General features: G+C 43.2%; 2 protein-coding genes across 3 annotated transcripts in view; one reads left to right on the forward strand and one right to left on the reverse strand.

Annotated features, from left to right (window-relative positions):
* The first annotated feature begins 2 nt into the window (after nucleotides 1-2).
* Nucleotides 3-21877, forward strand: PMEL (premelanosome protein). 2 transcript variants are annotated; one of them, XM_042449496.1, is made up of 12 exons: nucleotides 3-122; nucleotides 9791-9919; nucleotides 10064-10210; nucleotides 11832-11975; nucleotides 13973-14134; nucleotides 14837-15280; nucleotides 16764-17216; nucleotides 17995-18156; nucleotides 18724-18817; nucleotides 19107-19309; nucleotides 19641-19731; nucleotides 21533-21877. In XM_042449496.1, the coding sequence occupies exons 1-12, from the start codon at nucleotides 56-58 to the stop codon at nucleotides 21690-21692; spliced, it is 2256 nt and encodes a 751-aa protein (XP_042305430.1). In that variant the 5' UTR covers nucleotides 3-55; the 3' UTR covers nucleotides 21693-21877. The 2 variants fall into 2 exon arrangements, with proteins under 2 accessions (XP_042305430.1, XP_042305431.1); XM_042449497.1 differs by having other exon boundaries at nucleotides 19644-19731.
* Nucleotides 16567-23451, reverse strand: part of DGKA (diacylglycerol kinase alpha) — a 75348-nt gene continuing 68463 nt past the window's right edge. Inside the window, exon 24 of the transcript XR_006101941.1 lies at nucleotides 16567-18306. The gene's annotated coding sequence lies outside the window, so the exon portion shown is untranslated. The remainder of the gene's footprint in view (nucleotides 18307-23451) is intronic.

Genomic DNA, 23451 nt, shown 5'->3' on the forward strand with positions numbered 1-23451 from the left:
CTGCACTCCTTTGCCATTGGGACCACAGGAGGCTACAAAGAACTGAAGAGCTAAGATGTCGCGGAGTTGGTACTTGTGGGTTGCAGTTTGGGCCATTTTGGCTGTAGCTACCGCTCAGCGCAGTAAGTACAGTCCAGTTTTTTTCTCTCTGGGCAAACAATAACTATTCTGAATAGATAAAAAGGAGGATGGAAAGATGAGAAAAAAGAAATGTGGCAACATCTTTAATTGAATTTTTATTGTTGCCTGAGCTTTCGTGGATATAAATCCATTTCTTTGGATGCAGCATCAAATATGTCTCTTTCACCTGCAGGACCAGCCCCTATCATCATTTGCTAAACAGGGTCCTGAAGGCAGAATTTATTTTGCAGGATCAAGTCAAACTTCTTCCCAAACTACACTGTAGAGTAAGGCTCCAAGAAAATAACAGTCCTTGCTGTGGCCCTGACCTAATCCATACAGATAGTGTGAACATCCTAATATTTTCTGCATTTAGTTCAAGTAAAATTCTCCCCATAATTAACTGTGTGTTCAGCTCAACTAACATTTCTCACAGCTCACTCACATGAGGAAAAAGATACATTTCCTCCTTTAATTTTGTTTTCTTTCATCCGAGCCTGTCTCTTAGCAGTAAACTATTATAATACTACAGTGTATGTAAGTTGAAACAATTTTTATGTTACTTTTCATTACATATGTGATCATATTTTAACATTCTGAGCACCTGCACATGTGCGTACACAACACTTACCCCATCTGCATACACAGTTTCATTTGTACTTATCCACTGTTTAGGTTTCCCTTCCTGTTTTTTTAAATACAAAAATCAACACCAGTGGACATTCCACGTGTGAGGCCTAAATTAGTTTTATTTACAATCATTCCCTATGCTTCAAACATTTCGAAACAGCATTGATGTAATTGATCTGAGTCTCCATATTATCTCCCACATGAATAACATCCAGCTGTTGAAGTGTGAAAGGGGCTAAAATTTGCTATTTGCACTTGGAAACAATTCATTTTTGTTTCCTCTCCTTTAGCGTTTTGTTTTCCTGCAAGGTACTTAAGAAGCAACCCAAGCTGAAAGTCTTATAGACATTTTATTTGGAATGTTCAAATCTGGAAGTCCCGGAGAGAAGTCATTCACTTACCCTTATTAAAGGCAGGCCTCTACTTGATCAGAGAAGCAGGGGGCTGGGGTTCTCCCATTATAGAAATAAGTTAAAAATTCCCCAAAATTAACAAAAAGTCTGATGTACATATATATTTATCGCTCACCTTCTGAAGACAAAAAGGTATTTATTCAATTACTGCTGATTAAACCTTAAGATCCAGAATGAAGACTATTTTCCAGAGCTGAGGGCCAAAGAAGATATGGTTGCAGTTATGTGAATGGTTTTTAATTTTACTTTAGAGTTAACTGCAGGTGCAGTGGTGCGTAATCCAGACCGTGGCTACAGCAGGCAGCTCTCACCCAAAAAAGAGGCTTAATTCTGAGTGTAATCATGGTGGAAAAGAATGTGGATATGAAAAAGAAAAGCTAATTGCAACTTGCATTGCTGTAGTTCTAAATTTTGGTTCAGTTCTGGATTAATTAAATAGAGTGTGAGGATAAAATTGTCTGGGGCCTGTTTTTCTCCCCTATCCCCAATTCCAACAAGTACAAAACTACTGATAGTATTCTGATGCAGAAATAGCCATCACATCATTGAGTAAAGTGATGGGTTACTGCCAAATTTAGAATACATGTGCACAAACATACACACACACATATACACACCTACTTCTCTTTGCTGCTTTTTCTTGTAAAGCCAAACCTCGTGGTGATTTGGGCAGCCAAGGCTCTCTAATCCCCTTGTAGTGGTGCTTGCTGTCTGGGATGTGGAATGTGTGTGTGTTTGATATGCAGAAGATGACTGACTGAGAACCTGTGCCCTAGACAGCTAATTAACCAGTCTGATGGCATTAAAAGGAGGATGAGGAAATCTTGACCATGAAACTTGACCAGCCTTTCATTCACAGTCATTGATTGTAGTTGTGGATGCCTAGTCCAGATTCAACATCTCTTTAGTGCCTGTTGGTTTCTCTCTTCTTCCCGTGCTCTATACAGTGCTAGACTGGTGCAAAAGCAGAGTCAGAATCCATAGCATCAGTTGTTCAACTATGAGGAAGAAGCCAGTGTTATTTTGCATCATAACCATCTGGGTAAATTTGCACACGTGTGACTGCATGCATGATGTACAACTGAGCCAGAGGAGCTAAACTTTCCACCAGTGCAACTGGTAATGTAACAATAGTCCAGTTCCTCACTCTTATTTTTCTCTTCCTCCTTCTTGTTTCAGCCAATTAGATGTAGTGGAAAGTGCAGCCACAACCTTGTAGGTTAAGTCTTCTTCCATTTTGGTCCACCACAGGCCTTTTCTACAAATTTTATTTTCTCAGATGAATACTGTAAAGTGATATCAGACATAGCAGCCAGAAGTCTAGTTTACATATGTCTTGGGAGTGTTCTTTGGTCAGCCATTGAATTTTCAGAGCAAAAGTAGTACATATGAGGGATTTGGCCTTAAATGGTACACCTAGTCACTGTCCGGGAAATCCCTCAATTGTTACAGATTTTATATCCAACATAGGATGACAAATATTGTAGAAACTTCCACAATCCCTGAGTTTGCATGGCCATATTGGATGGGTGGATTGTAACCTAAAAAGTTGTTTTTCCAAGTTCTGGTTTAAAATGCATGGTGTAGTGGCTCGAGGACTGGATTAGGAGTTTGGGAGAGAAAGGTTAAAATCCCCTCTCAGCTATGGAAACACACTGGCTGACCTTGGGCAAGTCACATCCTCTCATCTTCAGAGGAAGGCAATGGCAAGCATCCTCTGAATGAATCTTGCCAAGGAAACCCTAGAATAGGATCTCCGTAAATTGGAGTTGACTTGAGGGCGCATGACATCACAGGTGTGGTCACCAAAAAAAAGATTATATAGGAACAGAGGGAACACAGGGCTAAGTCAGATGGACCCTTCTGAGTCCTTTGGAAGGGTAAAAACTTGTACGAAATATATATTTTCCTCTTTCTGCTTGGTGCCAGCTTTCCAGATACAGATTTCTACTGACTGAATCATCCTTTTGATACCTGCATTTCCTCCTGTCAGTCTTCAAAACTGGTTGTGGACATGGTTGCTGTCAAGAGGGTTGCCTTCTGATGTTAAGTGACTTCACCTCTTTGGACTTCAGAGTGAAGAACACAGTGAGAGTATTCCACACAAAATTATCATTCAGCATGGGGTGGATGCATCAACTTTCACTCTTGAGTTTAACCCTATTTATTTGCCTAGCGAAGTATGCAGATGTAGATCTTTTGTTAAATCAGGTGCTACTACCAAAGAATCATTGTGACCTAATGCCCACTAGATGTGGTTCTGACAAGGAGGAGAGGGCCTGTAGCTTGGTAGCAGAGCACCTCCTTTGCACGGAGAAGGTTCAATTCCTAGCATCTTCAGATAGGGCTAGGAAATATTCCTGAAATCCCCAGTACCTCTGCCAGTCAGTGTAACCGTGTTGGGCTAGATGGAGCAATTACCTGTTTGAATAGAAGACAATTTTTAATGTTCTATATCATGATGGTTTTTGCACTGGGTTTTTCCCTCCATTACATCACTACCAAGTCTACAAAATCTTATGCTACAATGTCTTTTGCTCAGTTAGACTCAAAGGTGCTACAAGATCTCCTTTTGATATTCGAGGTTATCATGGCTAGGCCTCTGAATTCTACCCCTGCCTTCTTTCACTGTAATTGGAGAAGTGAAATCTAGATCTTAAGAAGAAGAGAGAGGTGGTACAGACTTTTTAAGAATAAACCCTCAGAGAGTGATGGGGTCTCCTTCTTTGGAGGTTGTTAAGAGAGGCTGTATGGCCATCTGTTAGGGGTACTTTGATTTTGAGTTCCTGCATGGCAGAGGGTTGGACTGGAGACCCTTGGGGGCTCTTCCCACTCTATGATTTTAGGAAACCCAAGAGAACCAGGAATCTATCTCCATGCTTTATCCCACTTTCCCATTTTCTAACTTCAGCTTCCCTCTCTGGGGATTTTCTGAACATATCCCCTTGTTTCCAGTTATTTCAAGGAGTGGATTCACTTTACTGCTCACTCTCTTCTGCAGTTGCCGCTACCCCCCCCCCCCGCCATTCACATGGCAAGGAGCCCAAGACTTTTCTACTCCACTGCAGCTATAGGCAGCATGTGATGGCTCAGCCACTGTGCCGAGGGGCTCCTGTCACATGGGGCTAGGGAACCTCTGCCCAAGCTCTTTCATGTGACTCTCAGCTGAGGGCAGGGCTGCCTAGTTGAACTCTGGGCTAACAAGGCAGAGACTATGGCTGCTGCTCCACCACATCTCCACCAGGCATTCACATACAAAACTTGCTTCAGCTTCTGTGTGAGCCTCTGGAGGAAGATAGAGGTGGAAGCTGGAAAAGTTACTTTTTTAGACTACAGTTCCTGGAATGCCACAGCCAACATGGTCAAGCTGGTTGGTGGACTCAAAGAGTTGTAGTCCAAAAAAGGATCTTTTCTACACTTTAGGTAGGGAGAAGATGAGGGTTGTTTATATAATAGATATGGGTAATCTCTTTCTCCTGGGTCTGGAGGAAGATGGGAATGGTGGTAGAGATTAAATTTATGAAGGAGTAACAAGCTGAAGAAATCAAATGAATTTATGAAATGATCCCATTTATCACATTGCTGCAGGAATGAAAAATGCCACCATTGCCACATTTCTCTCTGCTTTACAAATGTTAAAATTACAAGAGATCCATATTATTACTTTCCCTTTGATATGCAAATCTGCAATACTGGTAGGCATAGTTAAACAGAAGGAAGGAAGAGCCAGGCAGTTCTTGGAACTAATAACACATTACAAAATAATAGATTCACACAAGTGTATTAAAAAGGTAAAGAAAATTCTCCATCTATTACTCTGCATTTATTTAATTCCAAGCACTTTCTTTGTGCTATGCATAATACAGGAGTGATACAAAAGCTCTTAACATTTAAGACTGTGAATGAAGATAAAGAAGTAACAAGAAAGGTGCCTGAGTGCATCTGATGAAACTCCAACCTTCTGAGTCAGAAGAGTGACCGGAGTGTGTGCAAAAGAGCAGTTTATGATTTTTCTTTCAGTTGTCCTCTATCATCTTCTCTAGCTAGTGCAGCCTTAGTGGGAAGGTGCATTTTTTAGCATTCAAATGTTAATATTTTGTTACTGAGAGAGTGTGATTCCTGATTGTTCATTGTTTTCCCCTAATAATGTTCATTCCTCTAAAAAACACGAAGTGGTGAATTGGTCCCTACCACTTTTTAGCCTACTAACAACCCTGTGAGATAAGATAGACTGAAAGAGAGTAATTGGGCAAAAGTCAGCACCATGATGTGATAATTTAAATATGAGTCTTCCCAGTCTTAATCTGCTACTCTTGACTATTACACTACACTACACTACACAGGCTGTCCCAAGCTATTGGTCACTTTGAGAAACTTCAATATAAATGTTACAAGCTTGCATTTTCATATGTGAAAGCTAAGAGTTATTTTTCAATAATGGGGATGATGGTCGTACTGCTTCTAAAAATATAGACAAAGAGTTTCTTGGAGCTTGGCCTACCTTGCAGGGATAGAAGTGCAGAAATACTGCTGTGTTATTTCCGTTGCTGTCTGTAGGATCCACACTGAATATGATTGCATGAAAATGTTTTAAATAATCGCAGACAACTGCTATTGGTGGCTGAGAAAGAGGACTAGCAACCAGGATTTTCTGTTGTGCCAGGCTTCTTGGAAATAAGAGATATCCAGGTGCGATACTTGCAAAGAACAGTGCAGACTGGAGAATCTTAGTTTTATAAATTCCAGAGATGAATATAATCTTTTCACACTTATTATAGGCTGTTTTCTGACCTAGTGCAGTCCAATAGAAAGACCTGGAACTGACCAGCATGCAGTTACTCAAGTGCCATCAAATCCTGGTTTGGGGCAAGGAATGGAGATTTCAGAAACCAAAGATGTGAATAAAACGTAGGTGTCACCTTTTCCTGAAGCCTACAGAAGCCACCGTGGGCACACGGTGTGATGGCGGCGTCAGGGCAGCATTGGGGCATGTGTTGTTTAGTGCCGGTCTGTCAAGGCTGAAAGTCCTTCTAGAACACAAATGTGAGAATTTGGTTCAAAAGTGGTGCCGTTTTCCATTGGACCCTGGATCTATTCTCCCAAAGAGCAGGCTACTATTGGCCTGGTAAATGTGACCTAAAATATCATGTTCTAGTTGAAGTGAGTCAAGTTTTAAGAATGTCTTGACCACAGATTCCTGGTACCAGAATTCTCTCTTAAAATACACCAAAGTGGCCTTAGAGACAAGATCACAGATTTTCCAGAAAGAGTTTTTAAACTACAGAAAATAGCAATTAAATATTTCCCTCCAAAAACTCTTCTTTGAAAGAGATAGAAGACCGAGGTTGTGATGTATATGGTGATGTGGGTGCATAGGGTGGTGTTCATTTTCTAAGATGGGAAAATTACAGCACAACATAGACAAGGCAGGAGAAAATAAATAAAAGGAGAGAAGGAATAGGTTATGTATTGTTCCATAGAGTTCTAAAGCAGATAATATTATTTTATTTAAGGATCCAGGGGATGAATGCCCTAGATTGTGAGAATTCCAGGGCCTTTTTATACAGCAAATCCCTGAATAGGTGGATAGATTTGTGGCTCCAGTAGCAGCCCCTAATATGAACCCACACTTTCAGAACACAAACTTGCTGTGCTTATCTAGGCTTAGAGTTTCAAGGGATATGGTAACAGCTATTTCCTTTCTCTGTCTAAATCCTTCTCTTGGCTTCCTTATGCACAGGACTTTTCCACACAGGGCACAGAAGTAGGCTCAGTTCGCATTGGTCGATGCGTATTCGCGTTATATTGCATTGGTGTTCCACACCTGTGAGCTCAGAATACGCATTGACCAATGCGATATAACGTGAATACGCTTTGGCCAATGCATATTCACAGCTGGGTTCTGAACTGAAGGCAGCCGGCTCCTCCGTTTTGCGAGTCCACAAAAATAGTGGATTCACAGGATCCATATTGATGGCCAGTGCGAAACCTCTGCTGCTTTGGCTGGTGTGTACATCCAATCCACTGGTTCTCCTGAAGACCAACGGGTTACAAATTTCCCATGATGCTGCGCTGGAATTTCCCCCATCTCCTTCCGTTGGCCCTTTCCCCTTTCAGGACAACTGCCGGGGCTGGGGAGCGATTTTTCCATTGAACGAGATAAAGCAGAAACCTTTTGTGTCGGGGGGGGATGTATATGTATGTGTATATACATACATTTTTACCTGAGAGAACACTTCTCTGGGAATCTCTAGGTTCTACAGTGCAACTCTGTGGTCAACATCTGCCAGAGAATGACCATAGAATTGGGCTGGCGGAACTACAAATGCCTAGTGGAGTGTTCTCTCTAGGAATCTCTAGGTCCTTCAGTGCGACTGTTGGTTATGTTGTATATATGTATATGTATGTGTATACACACACACACACACACACACACAAAGATGTGTGTGTAAGCATATACATGCAGCATTACACTTTCAGGTGCTCCACAGTTTGTGTGTGTGTGTATATATATATATATGTATATGTATGTATGTATATACACACACACACACACACAGACAGCTGTGTGTGTACACATATAAATACGGCTTCACACTTTTGGCAGTACCACTATGTGTATATGTGTGTATATCTATATGTGTGTGTGTGTGTGTGTATATATATATATATATATATAAACACTCATACAGACAAATGTGTGTGTACACATAAAAAGGCATCTCACTTTTGGCTTTACCACTATGTGTATATATATATAAGTATGTATGTATATATAAATATGTATGTATGTATTTATGTGTGTGTGTGTGTGTACACACACACACATATACAGAAGGTGCATACCCCTTTCGTAAGTTGCTAAAGGCAGCAATTCCGCTAAACAGTGACCTCATTCTTCACCCTGGAAGTTAAAAATATTGCCCCCGTTCAGAGCCCCACAGAGCATGCGCAAGGTTGCCAATGCGAATCGACCGATACACATTGTATTGGGCTGGTGTGGTTATCCAATCTGCACTTGCCTCACTTTGCCTGAATACGCATTGGCCGATTCGCAAAACCTCGATTCGGAAGGCCACCCAGATGTGAATGAACAATGCAATATGACACGAATACGAATCAGGAAAGCGTATTCAGAGAGCGCGGGTGTGAATGAACAATGCGATATGACATGAATACGCATCGACCAATGCGAACTGACCCTACTTCTGTGCCCTGTAAGTGAGGGAAAGAGTGTTACACAATCTTGATTGCATTAGCAAAAGACACAGAAAAGTTTTTCACCTGCCTTTATCCTAGGCACATTGGCTTCAGGTCGGAAAGATAGGTTCTTATAAACTGTAGCAGGTTCCCTGCAAAAGATGCTTTCCCAAAAGCTTGGAATTTTTTTTTTAAAACTATAGCTTCATGCAGCCAAGCAATATTTTGCTGGTAAATCATTGTTCTTCTTTTATCCTGGGGAGATGCCTTCTGAGCCAGTGTTGTGCAGAGATTTGTATGCTGGGCTAGGGCTTCAGGAAACCAGGGTTCAAATCCCTGTTCAGCTATGGAGACCTACATCTGATCCTGGTCAAGTCACACTCTTTCAGCCTCAGAGGAAAGCAATGGCAAATCCCCTCTGAACAACTTTTGCCAATTAAATAAATAAATCTTATTTTAGGGGTCCTTAGGGTCACCATAAGCTGGAAATGGCTTGAAGGCACATAACAACAGCAACAGCAGATCCCCTTTCTAAAAGGTTATTTGTGTGGGTTTCTGGTGCTACTGTTCACATTTTAGAACCACAAAGCAGTTATCAAAGAAAGAGATGGATCAGTTTTGATTCCAGCTAAAATACGCAAAGCCGTAAGCATATGAACAGCAATTGTTAAGTCCTCTTCATTTCATGGCTCGCTGTTTGGATATCTATGTCTGAGCCTGTACAGACAGGCCAAAATACAGCTGCTTCAGGTCACTTTGGAGGTATGATGTTTAAATGATGCATGAGTCTGAAGAGGCCAGAAGCCATGCCAAAGCCACACTGTAGTCCTAAGGACTGGAGAGCAGCTTTGGCGCAGCTTCTGGCCTCTTAAGATGCATGTGTCATTTAAACAGCATACTTTCAAAGTGACCCAAAGCAGCTTTATTTTGGCCTGTCTGTACGGGCCTTTTGTCTCTCTTTCTTCAGTCAACTTTGCCAAGTATGTTTGAATTATAACCCCTCTGCCATAAGGACAACCACATACATTGTGAGACTAAACTGTGTGTTAAGTATACACTATTAAAAAATAAACCCTTTGCTCTGGAAGCTGATGTAGGATGTGTTCTTGCAAATGAAATTAATAGTGGGTCATGGCCCTTCAGTAATGATAGGATGACAAGTCCTAGTTTTTGAAGACTGGAATCTGTACTTTCATATTTATTCATTTATTTTGTATGCCACCTTTCTCCCAGAAAGGGACCCAGGGTGGCTAAGGTAAATTTTACATGCTCTATGAAATTATGGGGATGGGAAACAGCAAGAAGTGATCTTTAGGATGATAATGGGATATCTTACACCAGTAAGATGTGTGTCCCTCTTTATTTGTAAAATATTGGAAATTATGGAGTGATGCTGTCTGAAAATAACTGTTTCTGTCTTTCCTTAGGGGCCTTTGGCAGGAACAACAGGTGGGAACAAAACTGGAGCCAGAAGCATTCAGCCTTCAAGACTTGGAATTCACGACTGTACCCCAAGTGGAGAGAGGGAGATGCCAGGCAGCACAATTGCTGGCGAGGTGTGGCTTCAGGGTGGTAGTTCCCCATAAGGGAAAGTCATGCATTGAGACTTAACAGGCCTGATAATGCTAAGTGACTACCTTGGTGGAGGTGCAGGGCCCCAGAATTGGAAGCCCCTTTTACACCTTTCTTTCCCTTCCCAGGTGGTGATGTAACATTTGATATCAGCAATGATGCCCCAACCATAACAGGTGCCAAAGCCACATTCAGCATTGTTGTACGCTTCCCTGGAAATCAGACGGTGCTGCCGGATGGACGCATTGTCTGGAGCCAAAACTGTACCATCAATGGTGAGCTAAATGCATGTATATAGAGATTTGAGTTGTGTAGCCAGCATGGTGTTGTGGTTGGAGCATAGGACTCTGTAGATCGGGGTTTGAATCCTTACTTGGCTATGGAAACCTGCTGGGTGACCTTACATGAGTCACACACTCTCAGCCCTAGAAAACCTCATATAATATTAATAATAATAAAATTTTATTTATATACCGCCTTTCCAAGGATCAAGGCGGTTTAACAACATAGTTAAAAACATCCACATACAGTTAAAATCGACAACAAGATAAAACACAATTACATCGTCACCCAAAAAATCTCAAGCCAGCTTCCAATGCTGCTGAGAGGGGAGGGGGGGAGTACTTCAAGGGTCAGGGGTATGCCTGCTGGAACAAATGTGTCTTCAGCCCCTTCTTGAACTGGTCCAGCGAGGCGGCCGAGCGGAGCTCGCCGGGAAGCGAGTTCCTTGGGGGCAGAGATAGAAAAGGCCCTCTGAGTAGTGATGGCATACCTAGCCTCTGGAACCCTTAACAATTGCTTCCCGGCTGACCTGAGTGTGTGAGGCCGATTGTATGGAGAGAGGCGGTCCTCCAAGTACCCTGGGCCCAAGCCATTTAGGGCTTTATAGGTAATAACCAACACCTTGTATTGCGCCCGGAAGCGAATAGGCAGCCAATGGAGGTCTTTAAGGACCGGTGTTATATGACTGGTCCTGGAAGTACCAGTGACCAGTCTTGCCGCCATATTTTGCACCAATTGCAGCTTCCGGGTAAGGTACAAGGGTTGCTCCATGTAGAGCGCATTGCAGAAATCCAAACGAGAGGTTACCAGGGCATGTACTACCATTTCAAGGTCCTCCCGGCCCAGGTAGGGACGCAGCTGGCATATCAACCGAAGCTGATAACATGTGCTCCTGACCGTTGCATCCACCTGTGGTGTAAGGTGGAGCGACGAGTCAAGGAGCACCCCCAGACTGCGAACAGAGTCCTTCATGGGAAGTGTGATCCCGTTCAGGACAGGTGGAAACACCGCCATCCCCGGGCCCGGAGAACCTATCACGAGCACTTCCATTTTCTCTGGATTCAAACTGAGTCTGTTTTCCCTCATCGAGCCCATTACCGACTCCAGACAGGCAACGAGAGGAGAGATGCCATCCCTGGTCACTGAGTCAGTCGGAGACATAGAAAAAATTATTTGGGTGTCATCAGTGTACTGATAACCCCGCGCCCCATGTCTCCGGATGATCTCTCCCAGCGGTTTCATGTAGATGTTAAAAAGCATGGGGGACAGAATGGCTCCTTGAGGGATACCATGATAGGGTTGCCATGAGTTAGAAAGAACTGGAAGGCATACAATAGCAGCAACAACAAGAGGTTTGTGTATACAGTTTGCACTTCATATCCATGGGGGATCTATTCTGGACACCCCCCAGTGGATAAAAAACCCTACAGGACTTTGAGTCCCATTGATTTTAATGGCGGGTGCAACATACCATGTGCATGCACCTCATTCAAGGCAATGAGGCTTGCTGTCCTCGGATGGCTAAATCTGCAGATGTTGAGGGCTCACTGCTTATTGCATAAATATTGCATTACCTAATTTTACCCTTCACTTCCCTCTTTCCATGTACTGCAGGTACCACCCATGTGACAGAAGGGGAACCTGTTTTCCCGGATCAAGATGCAGAAGCATCCGACTGTTTCTTTCCGGATGGGCAGCCTTTCTCCCCAAGTGACCGTGGGAAACGTGGCAAGTTTGTCTATGTCTGGCAGACATGGGGTAAGTGCTTGCACTTTGCCCAACGAGAGAGAGCTTCCGAAATCCCCATGTAGTAGTACATTGTAACAACCCTTTAAAATCTCTTAATGTTCATTCTTTATCACCTGAGCAGAAGAAGCAAGAGTATATGATAAATATGACTTTTTAAAGAAGAAGGGAAAAAATCTCTGTAAACTGTCCTGGAAACTTCTTTGAAGCATAGGATAAAAATCTCTAAGAGCCTTATCACTCACACACACACACAAACCAAAGTGGAAATGAAGACAGAGAGTAGCAGCTTTCTCCATGCTTTACCACATGCCATCATACAGCTTAAGTTCTCTTCCCATGGGAGACAGTTATAAAAGTGCATCTTTTGCTGAACTGATTTTTCCAGCTGGAAGAAAAAATTCACTTTGATGACCATCTCCTGCAGGGAGAGAAGTGAAGTACCATGACATCATTTGGTAAGGCACACACAGAGAAAGCTGCTACTCTCTGGGTCCATTTCTGCTTTGTTTTCTTGGGTGATAAGGTTCCTAAATTAAATAAATTTATAAATATGTATACTTGTCGTTCCACATTTGTGGCATTGACTTTTGCGGATTTGATTATTCATGGATTTTATAAATACTGTATGTTCTCTCTAGCAATATCAAGGTCCTCCAGTGCAACTCTATGGTCAACATAACCAACAGTCGCACTGAAGGACCTAGAGATTCCTAGAGAGAACACTCCACTAGGCATTTGTAGCTCCGCCAGCCCAATTCTATGGTCATTCTCTGGCAGATGTTGACCACAGAGTTGCACTGTAGAACCTAGAGATTCCCAGAGAAGTGTTCTCTCAGGTAAAAATATACTGCTTTTGTTATTTGTGGTTTTTCCACATTCACAGGGGTCCTGTGTCCCTAAACCCAGAGATGAGTATATTTATTTTTATATGTATTTATGTATGAGTTCCCATCCTGAGAAAAGGGTGGGGTACAAATAATAATAATAATAATAATAATAATAATAATATTTTCATATATGTACATATTTACATAAATTATGTATAGGTAAAATAATTTTGTATTAAATACTGAAAAGAAAAAAACACACACTTGCCTTTCAAGGGAAATGCTTCCTCCTGCACACACATACTTTTTGTCTGCTTAATACTAAGGCCTGCATCTCTTCCTGCCATGATGTTGTTTTTATCTAGCACAGAAGATGGGACAGAGAAAGTGCAGCTACTTGCACTGTAGAAACCAGCACTACCAGCTCTGGCATAGGAATTTTATACCTTGGGCAGACCACTGGTCTGTCTAGCTCAGTACAGTTTACACTGACTAGCAGTAGTTCTCTGTGGTTCTGATGAGCCTGTCCCAGCCCATGGAGATGCTATAGTGATTGAATTTAGGATCTCTTGCATGCAAAGCATTTCCACTTCCACTGAGCTGTGGGGTCTTGCTACTGAATAGAATTATTGGAAGAAGTGTCATTGTGTACTTCAGCTCCTGAAATATATATACTTAGAGTAAAGAAGCATAACTAAATAAACAAGTGGAATATTTCTCCATGTTTCCTGAAATGAAAATCGTACAAAACTGCTGCTTAGTATGCAGCTGTTAAAAGAAACGGGTCCAGTGGGGATGGGAGGGTGAAAATCCTGTTAGCAATCTGCTGTGGCCATGGGGGAACCTGTACAATTTCTTACAGGCCCTTCCACTTGGAGTATACTGGAATTTTAGTGCTCATAGAAGCATTCTTTGGCGTTAATTTATTAAAGTTATCTTCTGCCATTTTGCCACAGAAGGCATTCAAGGTGGGACTCTGTGTGTTTGGGCACATACATGTATGTGTGCTGCCTGAATTAAAAATATATTGTGGCTCAGTATTGCCATATGTAAAAACGTACCAGGAAAGGAAGGATCTTTCTTTACAATCCAGTGTTATGGTCCCTTGGGACATAGCAACATCCTATCCCCATCCATCTTACCAAGGTCATTCTTTCCCATCATTCTTCCCCTTACCAGGACGTTACTGGCAAATAGTAGATGGTTCCTCTTCCCTACTGACCATTGACACGAGTGATGTACCCCTCGGCTCCTATACCATGGAAGTGGAAGTCTATCACTATCGGGGGCGTGAGAAATTCATCCCTATAGGTAGCACTTCATCACAATTCAGCATCACTGGTGAGTGTCAGTGGCTCTACTTTTTGCTAGGAAGAATACTTGAAAGGAGGGGGGGGGCAGGAGGGAAGGGGATCCTTCATAAACTTCACAAGACCAACACTGGGATTCCATCCTTCAATTTAGTTAAATTATCCTTCCACTCCTATAGCTCTCTAAAACAAAACTAAAGTTTGGAAGGACCAGGACTTCGGCCGGCTCTCCTGTAATTTGAACATTTTGGATGGAACTACCTTGGACTAGTGGGAGGGAAAGAGAGAGGAAGCAGAACTTGGAATGTTACTTTCAAAAAATTAATCCCTTCCTATTACTCATTATAGTATTTGAAAAGGTAATCCTGTCACTTACCAACAGGGTTTAAAAATTCGTTCATTGTGCTGCTGCTTGAATAAATTCTTAGCAAAATACCCATAGAGATTAACTTTTAAAAAACAACAGTAAATTGTTACATCAACTGCATAATTTCTTTCCTCCTTGTTGCATTACTTTTGAAATGAAACTTTGTTGTGCCCTCAGTTCCCACCCACCCACCCAAAAGAAGTAACTCATTACAAGTGCTTGTAACTTTGTGGCAAGAGGAGGAGAAGGAGCAGAGTAATACAGCCAGATGTGTTTTCTGAAGGTGTTTACCATAGCAGGTGCCCCCCTCTCTCTGCCCAGGCAGTTTCCCTGCCCCACTGGTGACCTTTCTGCTCTTTTTCCCAGACCAGATCCCATTCATCGTGGACATTGCACAAGTGCTCGATGTAGACGGGGCTGATGGCCGCTTTGTTCGCAACCGGGCAATCTCCTTTGGTGTGAGGCTCCATGATCCAAGTCAATACCTACGTGATGCTGACATCTCCTACTCCTGGGATTTTGGTGATGAGAGCGGGACCCTGATTTCTCGGGCAGCCATGGTTACCCATACCTACCTCGCTGCGGGTACCTTCAGCCCTCGTGTGGTGCTCCAGGCTGCCATCCCTCTGGCCTCTTGTGGAAGCACTTCAGAGGAGCCCCTCATCATCCCCACAACAGCTCTGGGTAGCACCACTGGTCAGGCTACCATCCCCGTGACAGCTCCAAGTGCCACCACAGCCCAAGACCCCAGTGCCTTGCCCACAGGCACCAGCATCCCTGGGACAAGCTCTGAGGGTGTTCAAACCTCTGGTAAGTGCTTGGAAGCTCTTTCATGGTTAACACCCCATGTTTAACACTTTACTGACGAACAAATGTTGGGCTTGGCTTTCTTGCTGTACAAGGAGAGAAAGTCTCCTTCTGTACCAAGAATAAACCATATATCTTGGAGAAATCTAGATATAGTGAAGGATTTGCTTTGGAAGGATGATTTTCTTCAAGAATGGGAGTGGTACAATGAGGCAGGCATTTTTGGACAATGAGGCTCAGAATCATCCAGCCAGAATGGCCAGTGGCTGTTCAGCAATGGAGGTCTAAGGCTGAAATTCTCTTGAGGAATCTTGGGTTATGATGGCAATTCTACTTTTTACATGCTTATGTAAGGAGGTATTCAGTGCCCCCTGATATGGGCTATTCCTTCCTATCATGTGGGCTATTCCTTCCTATCATCAAACCCCACAACCTGGAATGGTAGAAGATGGCCACAGAAGCACCATTAAAACTAATGTTCCTAAGAACACTAGTGCAGAGGCTTCCAGTTGTGTACTTCTCTGAAGGTTTTATTAATGGAAAGATCAGTAATAATGAAGAAGTTTATCTGAAAGACTAGTATATCCACTGCTGTTAATCTTCATGTCAGAAGATTAGCAATGTCAGGTATATTGTAAAACTTACCTGCAGTTCCCATTACGTGAGGTTGTGGGCCAACAGACAGGGCCAGCTGCCTTGAAATAAAGCTCCCATCATCCCTGACCACTGGCCATAATGCCTAGGGCTTTGGGGAATTTAACCAAAAGCATTACTGGGCTGCCCTAAAAAAAATTGTCACAGAAATATCTGCAATGTGTCAGAGTACTTGACAAGTGGCAGGCAGAAGTAAAGAGTCCTTTTAATGAAATCCTGTGGAAACCACACAACACCAGATATTCCTGAGATTAAGACTGGTCTCTTTGAATGTTAATACAATCCTGAGTCTGCAAAATGCCTCTTTCAGCTTCAGTGTTAGTTGCCTTTCACTTTAATTCTAGGACATAGTTACTCTTTGGGAAGTTATTCTTTTGGACTACAATCCCAGAACCCCCCAGCCAGCACACATAGGATAGATACATCTGACAACGTTATGAAGGGTATACTGTTGATTGATGGAAGTTGGGCAGTATTGCTATTGGACTCAATTCTTGAATTCCCCCAAATGTACCTGGTTTTATCCCACACACTATAACAGATGGATGTGATTCAGCCTCTACTACCTGTTCATTCTTTTCCATCAGTGACCAGTCTCCACCAAACCCAAATGTGCGCTTTATATAACGACATCATGGATTGCAATAGTTTAATTCCAGACCATAACTAAAGGATGAAGCATCAAACAATAGTTTCTTATCAAAAACTGTTTTGCATCTGTTGTACTGTATATGGCCTTTGTCTAAGCTGCCTTTCAGACTTAGAACTTTTCCTGTATAATATTCATTTCTGCATCTCTCTCCCTCTGTCCTTACCCCCTTTGCATTTTCAGCACTAACCTTTGTGACTTCAGCACTCCCAACTGAACAGCCACCGGTATCTACAACCCAAGAAGCGGGTTCTTTGGCAACAGCAGCAGCAGCTGCCACTATAGTCAGTGCTTTGCCAGAAGAAGCAGATTTAGCTGTTGCATCTGAAGATCCTGCAACTGTTGTGTCTGCCACTTTGGATGAAGGGGCTGCAGGCACTGAGGACCCTTCAGCTGTGACTACTGCCATCCCCACATCTCTCCCAGGCACCATGGCACCAGCAATAGCATCCACTGCAGTATCTGCATCTTTGCCAAGCACTGTAGAGTCTGCATCTTCAGTTACAGTGGCACTTGAGGATGACCCAGACACTCTGGCACCCATAGTTTTGTCTCCAGCAACATCTGCAGCTGTGCTTCCTGGAGCATTGACAACACTCTCTAGTCTGACTGACATCCCTGTCTCTCCAGCAGCAGGTAGGTTAGTAGAGTGCTTGTCCCTCATGGATTCAGTATGGTGTATGCTTGCACATCATGGCTGTTTTTCAAAGGGTGGAAACATTAATTTTTTGGATTACACCTCCCAGAATCCCCAACCAGTATGGCTAATGGGTATTCTGGCAGTAGTAATCCAAGAGGGTAACCTTTGCAAGCTCTGCTGTTCTTGTTTTGCTCACATAAAGGATGGGCTTGCAGGTAGTTTATTCACCCATCCGGGGCTCAGAAGAGACTGTGAAGGCAGGGACAGGAGGCCACCTAGACTCTTGTGTGTGATGGCTGAATGTGCTGTGTTAAAAGGGTGAATATATAAAGTTGCCCATGACTGATGTAGCTCCTCGCTGAGGTGTGGTTGAAATCTTGTGTTAAGAGAGGATGGCACTTCTTCCTTTGGATGCCTTAGCAGCACCCACCTATCATTGGCAACAACTCCCATGCTGCTGTTGCTCTACCAGTACCCTGCTTCAGACTACCATGTGTGAACTCAGGCACCACCTCAGCCTAAGTTTTTCTGCACAGCCTCCATCCAGTTCCCCAGTCAGAAGATAGTAGCTCCTCACTCTCAGACAAAGCAGCCACTTTGACCTTGAGGATACAAACCCCAGGACATCCATTGCTTCCTCATCTCCTAATGCAGGCCAATGCACCCTTGTCCTTCCATTGCCAGCAGCTGTCTATTTTGAGAAGATATAATGGGAAAGGATGATGTGGAGGGAAGTGGGCATTTCTCTTTAAAACTAGAATTATTTTCCACCAGATGCCACTGAAGACACAGCAACCATCAATCTGTCTGCATCTGTCATGCCTGAAACTGGAACAATTGCAACCGAAGTTGTCCAGATTGTGGTAAAACGCCAGGCACCAGCTGGCTGCCTGCTCTACCGTTATGGGACCTTCGCCACTGATCTGGACATTGTCCGTGAGTCCAGGGACGTGAGGGTGGGAGTTTGAAAAAGAGAATGGCTCAGTGCCCATAAGGATTACACTCCTAGTGCTCCTGCTGATTTATTCCAGGGTTCACTCTGCCATTAGAGCGAATGATACAGTTACTTCAGGTAGCAGATTTTGGCTGTCATGAAAAGAGAGCAAATTATAAGGTCTTCATTTGGTTAAAACTGTAGTTTTATTTCCAGAGATGGGGAGAGGTACTTTTGACTAGGTGGATGTGCAAGGGGAACTAGTACCTACATTAAAAGGCCCACCTCCTTCTGACCAATGAGCAAGTTCCAAAACCTGCAGTCCCAAAACCCAGTAACAGAGGACAGAGTGGGGTGGGGGAAATAAAGTGTCATAAACTGTGTCTCAATGCAAGATGGGCTGCAAATCTCCATTCTACATTCTGCTTCAAGAAAAACTATGACAGTCAGGGCTTCCCCTTTTCATTCCTGGGATCGGGGCAGGGACAGGAATAAACTATATCAGAACTAGGCAGAAATACATCTGGGAAAGAATAAGTAACCATTTTTATTTTCTTCTTCTCTTGCAGAGGGCATTGAAAGTGTGGAAATTGTGCAAGTGGTACCACTGGTATCAGCTGTTTCTGAAAACACGGTAGACCTCACTGTGACCTGCCAAGGAAGGTAAGTTTTGCAAGCAGGACAGCAGCCTTCTTGGTTCCACCCTCCACCTTTGAGATTTCTACTTTGCTAGTCCATGATGACTGAACTAAGAGGAAGGAAAGAAGGTTAGGAAAAGAGAAGGGGATCTGTGGGCCAGCTGGTCAGAGTGCCTATTCTGGGTAGTCTATCAGGATAGCTACAGTGGAGCCAAAGCAATACAATGCAGGCATAGCATTAGTGGAGATAACTGGGGTGGAGGAGACTTGCTTTATTTTAATATTTGGGCTAATAGCATTTTCTTGCTTTGTAGCCTTCCTGATGAAGTCTGCACAACTGTTTCTGACCCTGAGTGCTTGATGGCCCAGGAGACAGTGTGCAGCCCTGTCCAGCCTAGCCCTGACTGTCAGCTCGTTTTGCGCCAGGCCTTCAATGAGTCTGGCCTCTACTGTGTCAACATCTCTCTGGCTAATGCCAATAGCCTGGCTATTGCTAGCACCCAAGTCAGCATCCAAGGTAAGGATTCTGAGGCTTGGGGAGCCAACTTTCCTGCTGCAGCTGAGGTCCAACTCAGCTCCAAAGTCTTAAAAAGATTGTTATCAGAGAACTCCCCTTCAGTCTGATTTTACATTATCAGTTGTTATTTATTCTTGCTCTCAACACCTTGGATAGGGGGCTTTGTCTTTGTTCCTTGTTTTTTTGATGACACTTTGTATAGCGAAGCAGGCACATAGGCATTCCTGATCTATCCCTAGAAATGCTCCTCCATCTCTGAACAAAAGTTGTATCTCTTGTCCATTCATTCCTGTGAAAAGATGCCCAGTATTAATTCCTCTTCCTTCTCCAGCAGGAAGAAGTTCAGCCTCAGCTCAGATAACACTAGTATTTGGAGCAGTACTTGTTGCTGCTGCTTTGGGGGCTGTTGCCTATACCTACAGGTAAGCATTTGTCCAGCCATGCTGTGTCCAGTCTCTCTAAGGTCAAAGTAAGCATGCTGGCCTAGGCCAGAAGCTATAGGCAAGTAGTAGAAGATTGAAGCCTCTCAACTGAGATCAGGGCTTTTTTGCAAAAGTCTTGTCCTGATAATTACATCTTCTGGTTGAAAAAGGATTCAGTTTCATACTTAGCAGTTCACCAGCAGAAAATAAGTTCTCACTGCATTTGTGTGGGATCTTAATAGCAGTGCAGCTTATCTTTTCAATATATGAAACTGCTTCATGACCATTGGTTTCCACAGCAGCTCTTTAAGAGCATACACAGAGGCCTACCCTGTGACCTTCAATCTAACTCAGGAGCAAAAACTTCTCAGGGTTGGGAGGCTGCACTAGATTGTTCTGGAGCCCAGCAGGCTTTGTATGGTACAAGAAGGTGCTGACTGTACTCTCATATACCATTAAGGCCCAGTACAGAACGGCCTGAAAGGCCGGCCTGGGGGTGGAGTCAGGGCATTGCATCTAGATGACGCACATCCTGACCCTGACCCTAGGGTGCCATGACACAGCGCGCTGCTCCATACGGTGCATGGCATCATGGGGCTCCTCCAGTGCTATGTCCATACGACACAGTGCCGAAGGAGTGTCATATAGCCATGCTGCTGTGGCTATGGCACCCTTTCAAGGGCGCAAAATGGAGTCGTTTTTTGTGGCTCCTTTTTGCACCCTCAAAAGGCCAGATCAGGGCCACAGTGTGAGGTTGTCACAGCCCCGATCTGGCTAGGAAAGGGGAGGCATCCTGTTGCCCCTTTGGTGTGATCTGTTGAGCCTTTAAACCAAATGAAAGTTGAAAGCAGTGTGTCTGTTTCCCTTCCTGAAGTGACAGAATTAAATGGCTGAGAAGAAACTGTCTTAACTCTGGTAATGTGGATGGCAGCAACTGCCAATGTTACTGCACTGTGGCTGCTGTAAGAATTGTAAAACAGATGTACCAGGGGTTGCTTGTTGCTCACTTGTTTTTACTAGAACACTACAGAGGGATTATATGATCTTATATATATGCACAGCATGTGCTTAGAGCTTGGAAGAATCAAGTTTAGGACTACAACATGCCTATGCTAGATAGACATTCTGGGTGTTGTAGTCCAAGAAAATAACTTTCCAAACTCTAGTTGTTTCTGACATATCAACAATCTTGAGCCTGGTGACTGTGCCCATTACTTATTCCTACTCATTTTGGGGGGATACAGCAGAGGGACAGGACAATCTGTCAAGGCCAACTGGAGTAGCATTAACACCCTAAATAAATACAATGTTTTGTGCTAACAAATAGCAAGCGATGGTGGCTATATCAGTGGGATCAGAAAGAACTAAAAGGGGAACAGTCACTACATTCAAAGAGTCTGGATATACAATCAGAAGTAAAAAATTTCTTCTCTGTAGCCTCATTTTGTCCACCCACAGGCTATTTCTACTTCACCACGGTTCTCCCATCATAATTCTCCAGTGTTCCTAAGTCTTTTATGGGTTGCAGCATTGGCTTTTCTTGCACTCTCACAAAATAGCTTCTCTGAATGGACAGTACATTAATATTGATTTTCTCCATAGCATAAAAAGTTTGTGAACCCGCTTAGTTGAAGCTGCGGTCCTTCTCATGCAGCTAGAATCCACCTACATTGCCAAATTAGGACATTTGAGTTTTTCTGTTCAAAACAATGAGTTGAAACAAGGAATGGTGAGATGATAGCTCAGTTGCTTCCAACTTTATATTCACATTAAATATTGCTAATGCTGATTTTCATTGCAGACGAGTCAAATATATCCCCCTACGTGCTGTGATGTCTGCCGGAACCTCTCCCAGGAGCTGGTTGCCCGACCGTACTGCTGTACGCCTCTTCCTACGCCAGGCTTTTGGGCATGGGGCCAGTGGGGAAAGCAGCCCACTGCTGAGTGGGAATGTTATCTAAACATTGAGATGAACGTCAAGGGACCCATCAAGTCTTACCAACAACTGACCCAATGTCTCATGGAGCCCACACTGAGAAAAAGGAAAACATCCTTCCTTTGCAATCCTTCCCACTGCTAAATTGACCTCCCCTGCATTCCTGTTCTTTTCATCCAATTTCCAGCTAAGTAAAAAACATGACTCCTTGATAGTTGTCATTTTAGTGCTTTCCTGAATGGGGGAAAAACAACTGAACAATTTCAGTTATTGGAGCGCTGACTACTCATCTTTATCTACCTGCTTGGGGGATATTACATGTTCCAGTAATCATTAATATTGCAATCTTAGCACATTGAGTTGAAGGAAGTCATAAGATTCTGGACCATACCACCCCAGACAGCACACAATGGATTTTTCAAACATCTGCTCCTCTTAAAAAGAAACTCCTTAGTATGACATTAACTGTGTAATAGAAGGCAAAAGAAACCATCTTCCTGATGTGCTCATTTCCTACATGGCTGGAAAGAGCCAGTTTAAAAAAAAAGATACTTCACTTGCTCTCTGAATTGGCACAGTCCAGAATACTACAGCCTCCACATGTTGTCTCATGTTTCAATGCCCCCCCCCCGTGCCCATGTTCTTGTATAGTATTATGCATGCACAGTAACAGATGAACATAGCTAGTAAGTCTGGAGAACTGATGGCATGAATGACTGCCTGAGGACCACAGTGAGAAGTGGCAGAAGCTAGAGCTGTTTAGGAAGGCTACTTCTTGCAGAACAGGTTTTTAGAATACTCTTGTCCCAAAGAGAGGGACAAAATGGGAGGACAGGAGTGGAAGACCTGTAACTGTTTGGCATTCCTGCAGCACCACAGAAACACATGGCAGGCTTATGCAGGCATGCCAGACAAGACGCATGTGATTCAAAATGTATATAACTAAGAAAAATGCTCTGCGGGATTTAGTGTGGTACATCTATGATAAGAGAGCAAGAAATGCTATGATGTTTCTGATTAGGGAATCTTTCTTAGTTGCAGGCCCTTCCTATTTGGGTTGTTACAGGGCACAGGGAAGGATTCTTAACTCTTCCACTCCCCTCAGGGTTGGGAAAAGTATGGCCTGAAAGTGGGTGTCCTTTGTTCAGTTCGAGGTCAAATTTTTGGCTAAAAATGCAGTGATATGACTCACCATGGGAGGCATGGAGACAAAAAATGACCCACTCCCTACTTTAATTGCCCACCCCACCATATTTTATCCTTTCCCTTACGAGGATTAGGTAACACCTCCTCTCTTTCTGGCCTTTCTCTGCTGTAAAGCATAACGGGGTGCTTTGTTACAGAAAAGCAGCTTTTCAGGTTTTGTCAGCACAACTACAATGTAGCAGAGATTGCCCACACATTTCAGTCATAGAACAATGTCAGGGATCTTTTGATTATTCTCTGGATCCATTTTTAAAACAGAGCCCAATACAGAAAATCTAACTTTCAGGCAAAGGAGTGAGTCTAATGGGTGAAAATATGGAAGGGATGGCAGCCTTCCCCCAGACAAATGAAGGAAAGCATCCTTCATCAGTGTCGTATACTGGAGACACCAGGCACACACCCCAGAGAAGTGTAGCTAATCATTATGTAAACACATTCTCATTCTGTCAAACTGTACTCTCCAGTCAGACAAAGGGTTTTCATAGCAATTTAACAAAACAAACCTCCAGAACTGTGAACAGTTCTACTGAAATAGATGGGCATTAAGTTTTATATGATTAATGCAAGCACTTGTTTAT

This window comes from Sceloporus undulatus, chromosome 2, assembly GCF_019175285.1.
Source record: "Sceloporus undulatus isolate JIND9_A2432 ecotype Alabama chromosome 2, SceUnd_v1.1, whole genome shotgun sequence".
NCBI lineage: Eukaryota > Metazoa > Chordata > Lepidosauria > Squamata > Phrynosomatidae > Sceloporus > Sceloporus undulatus.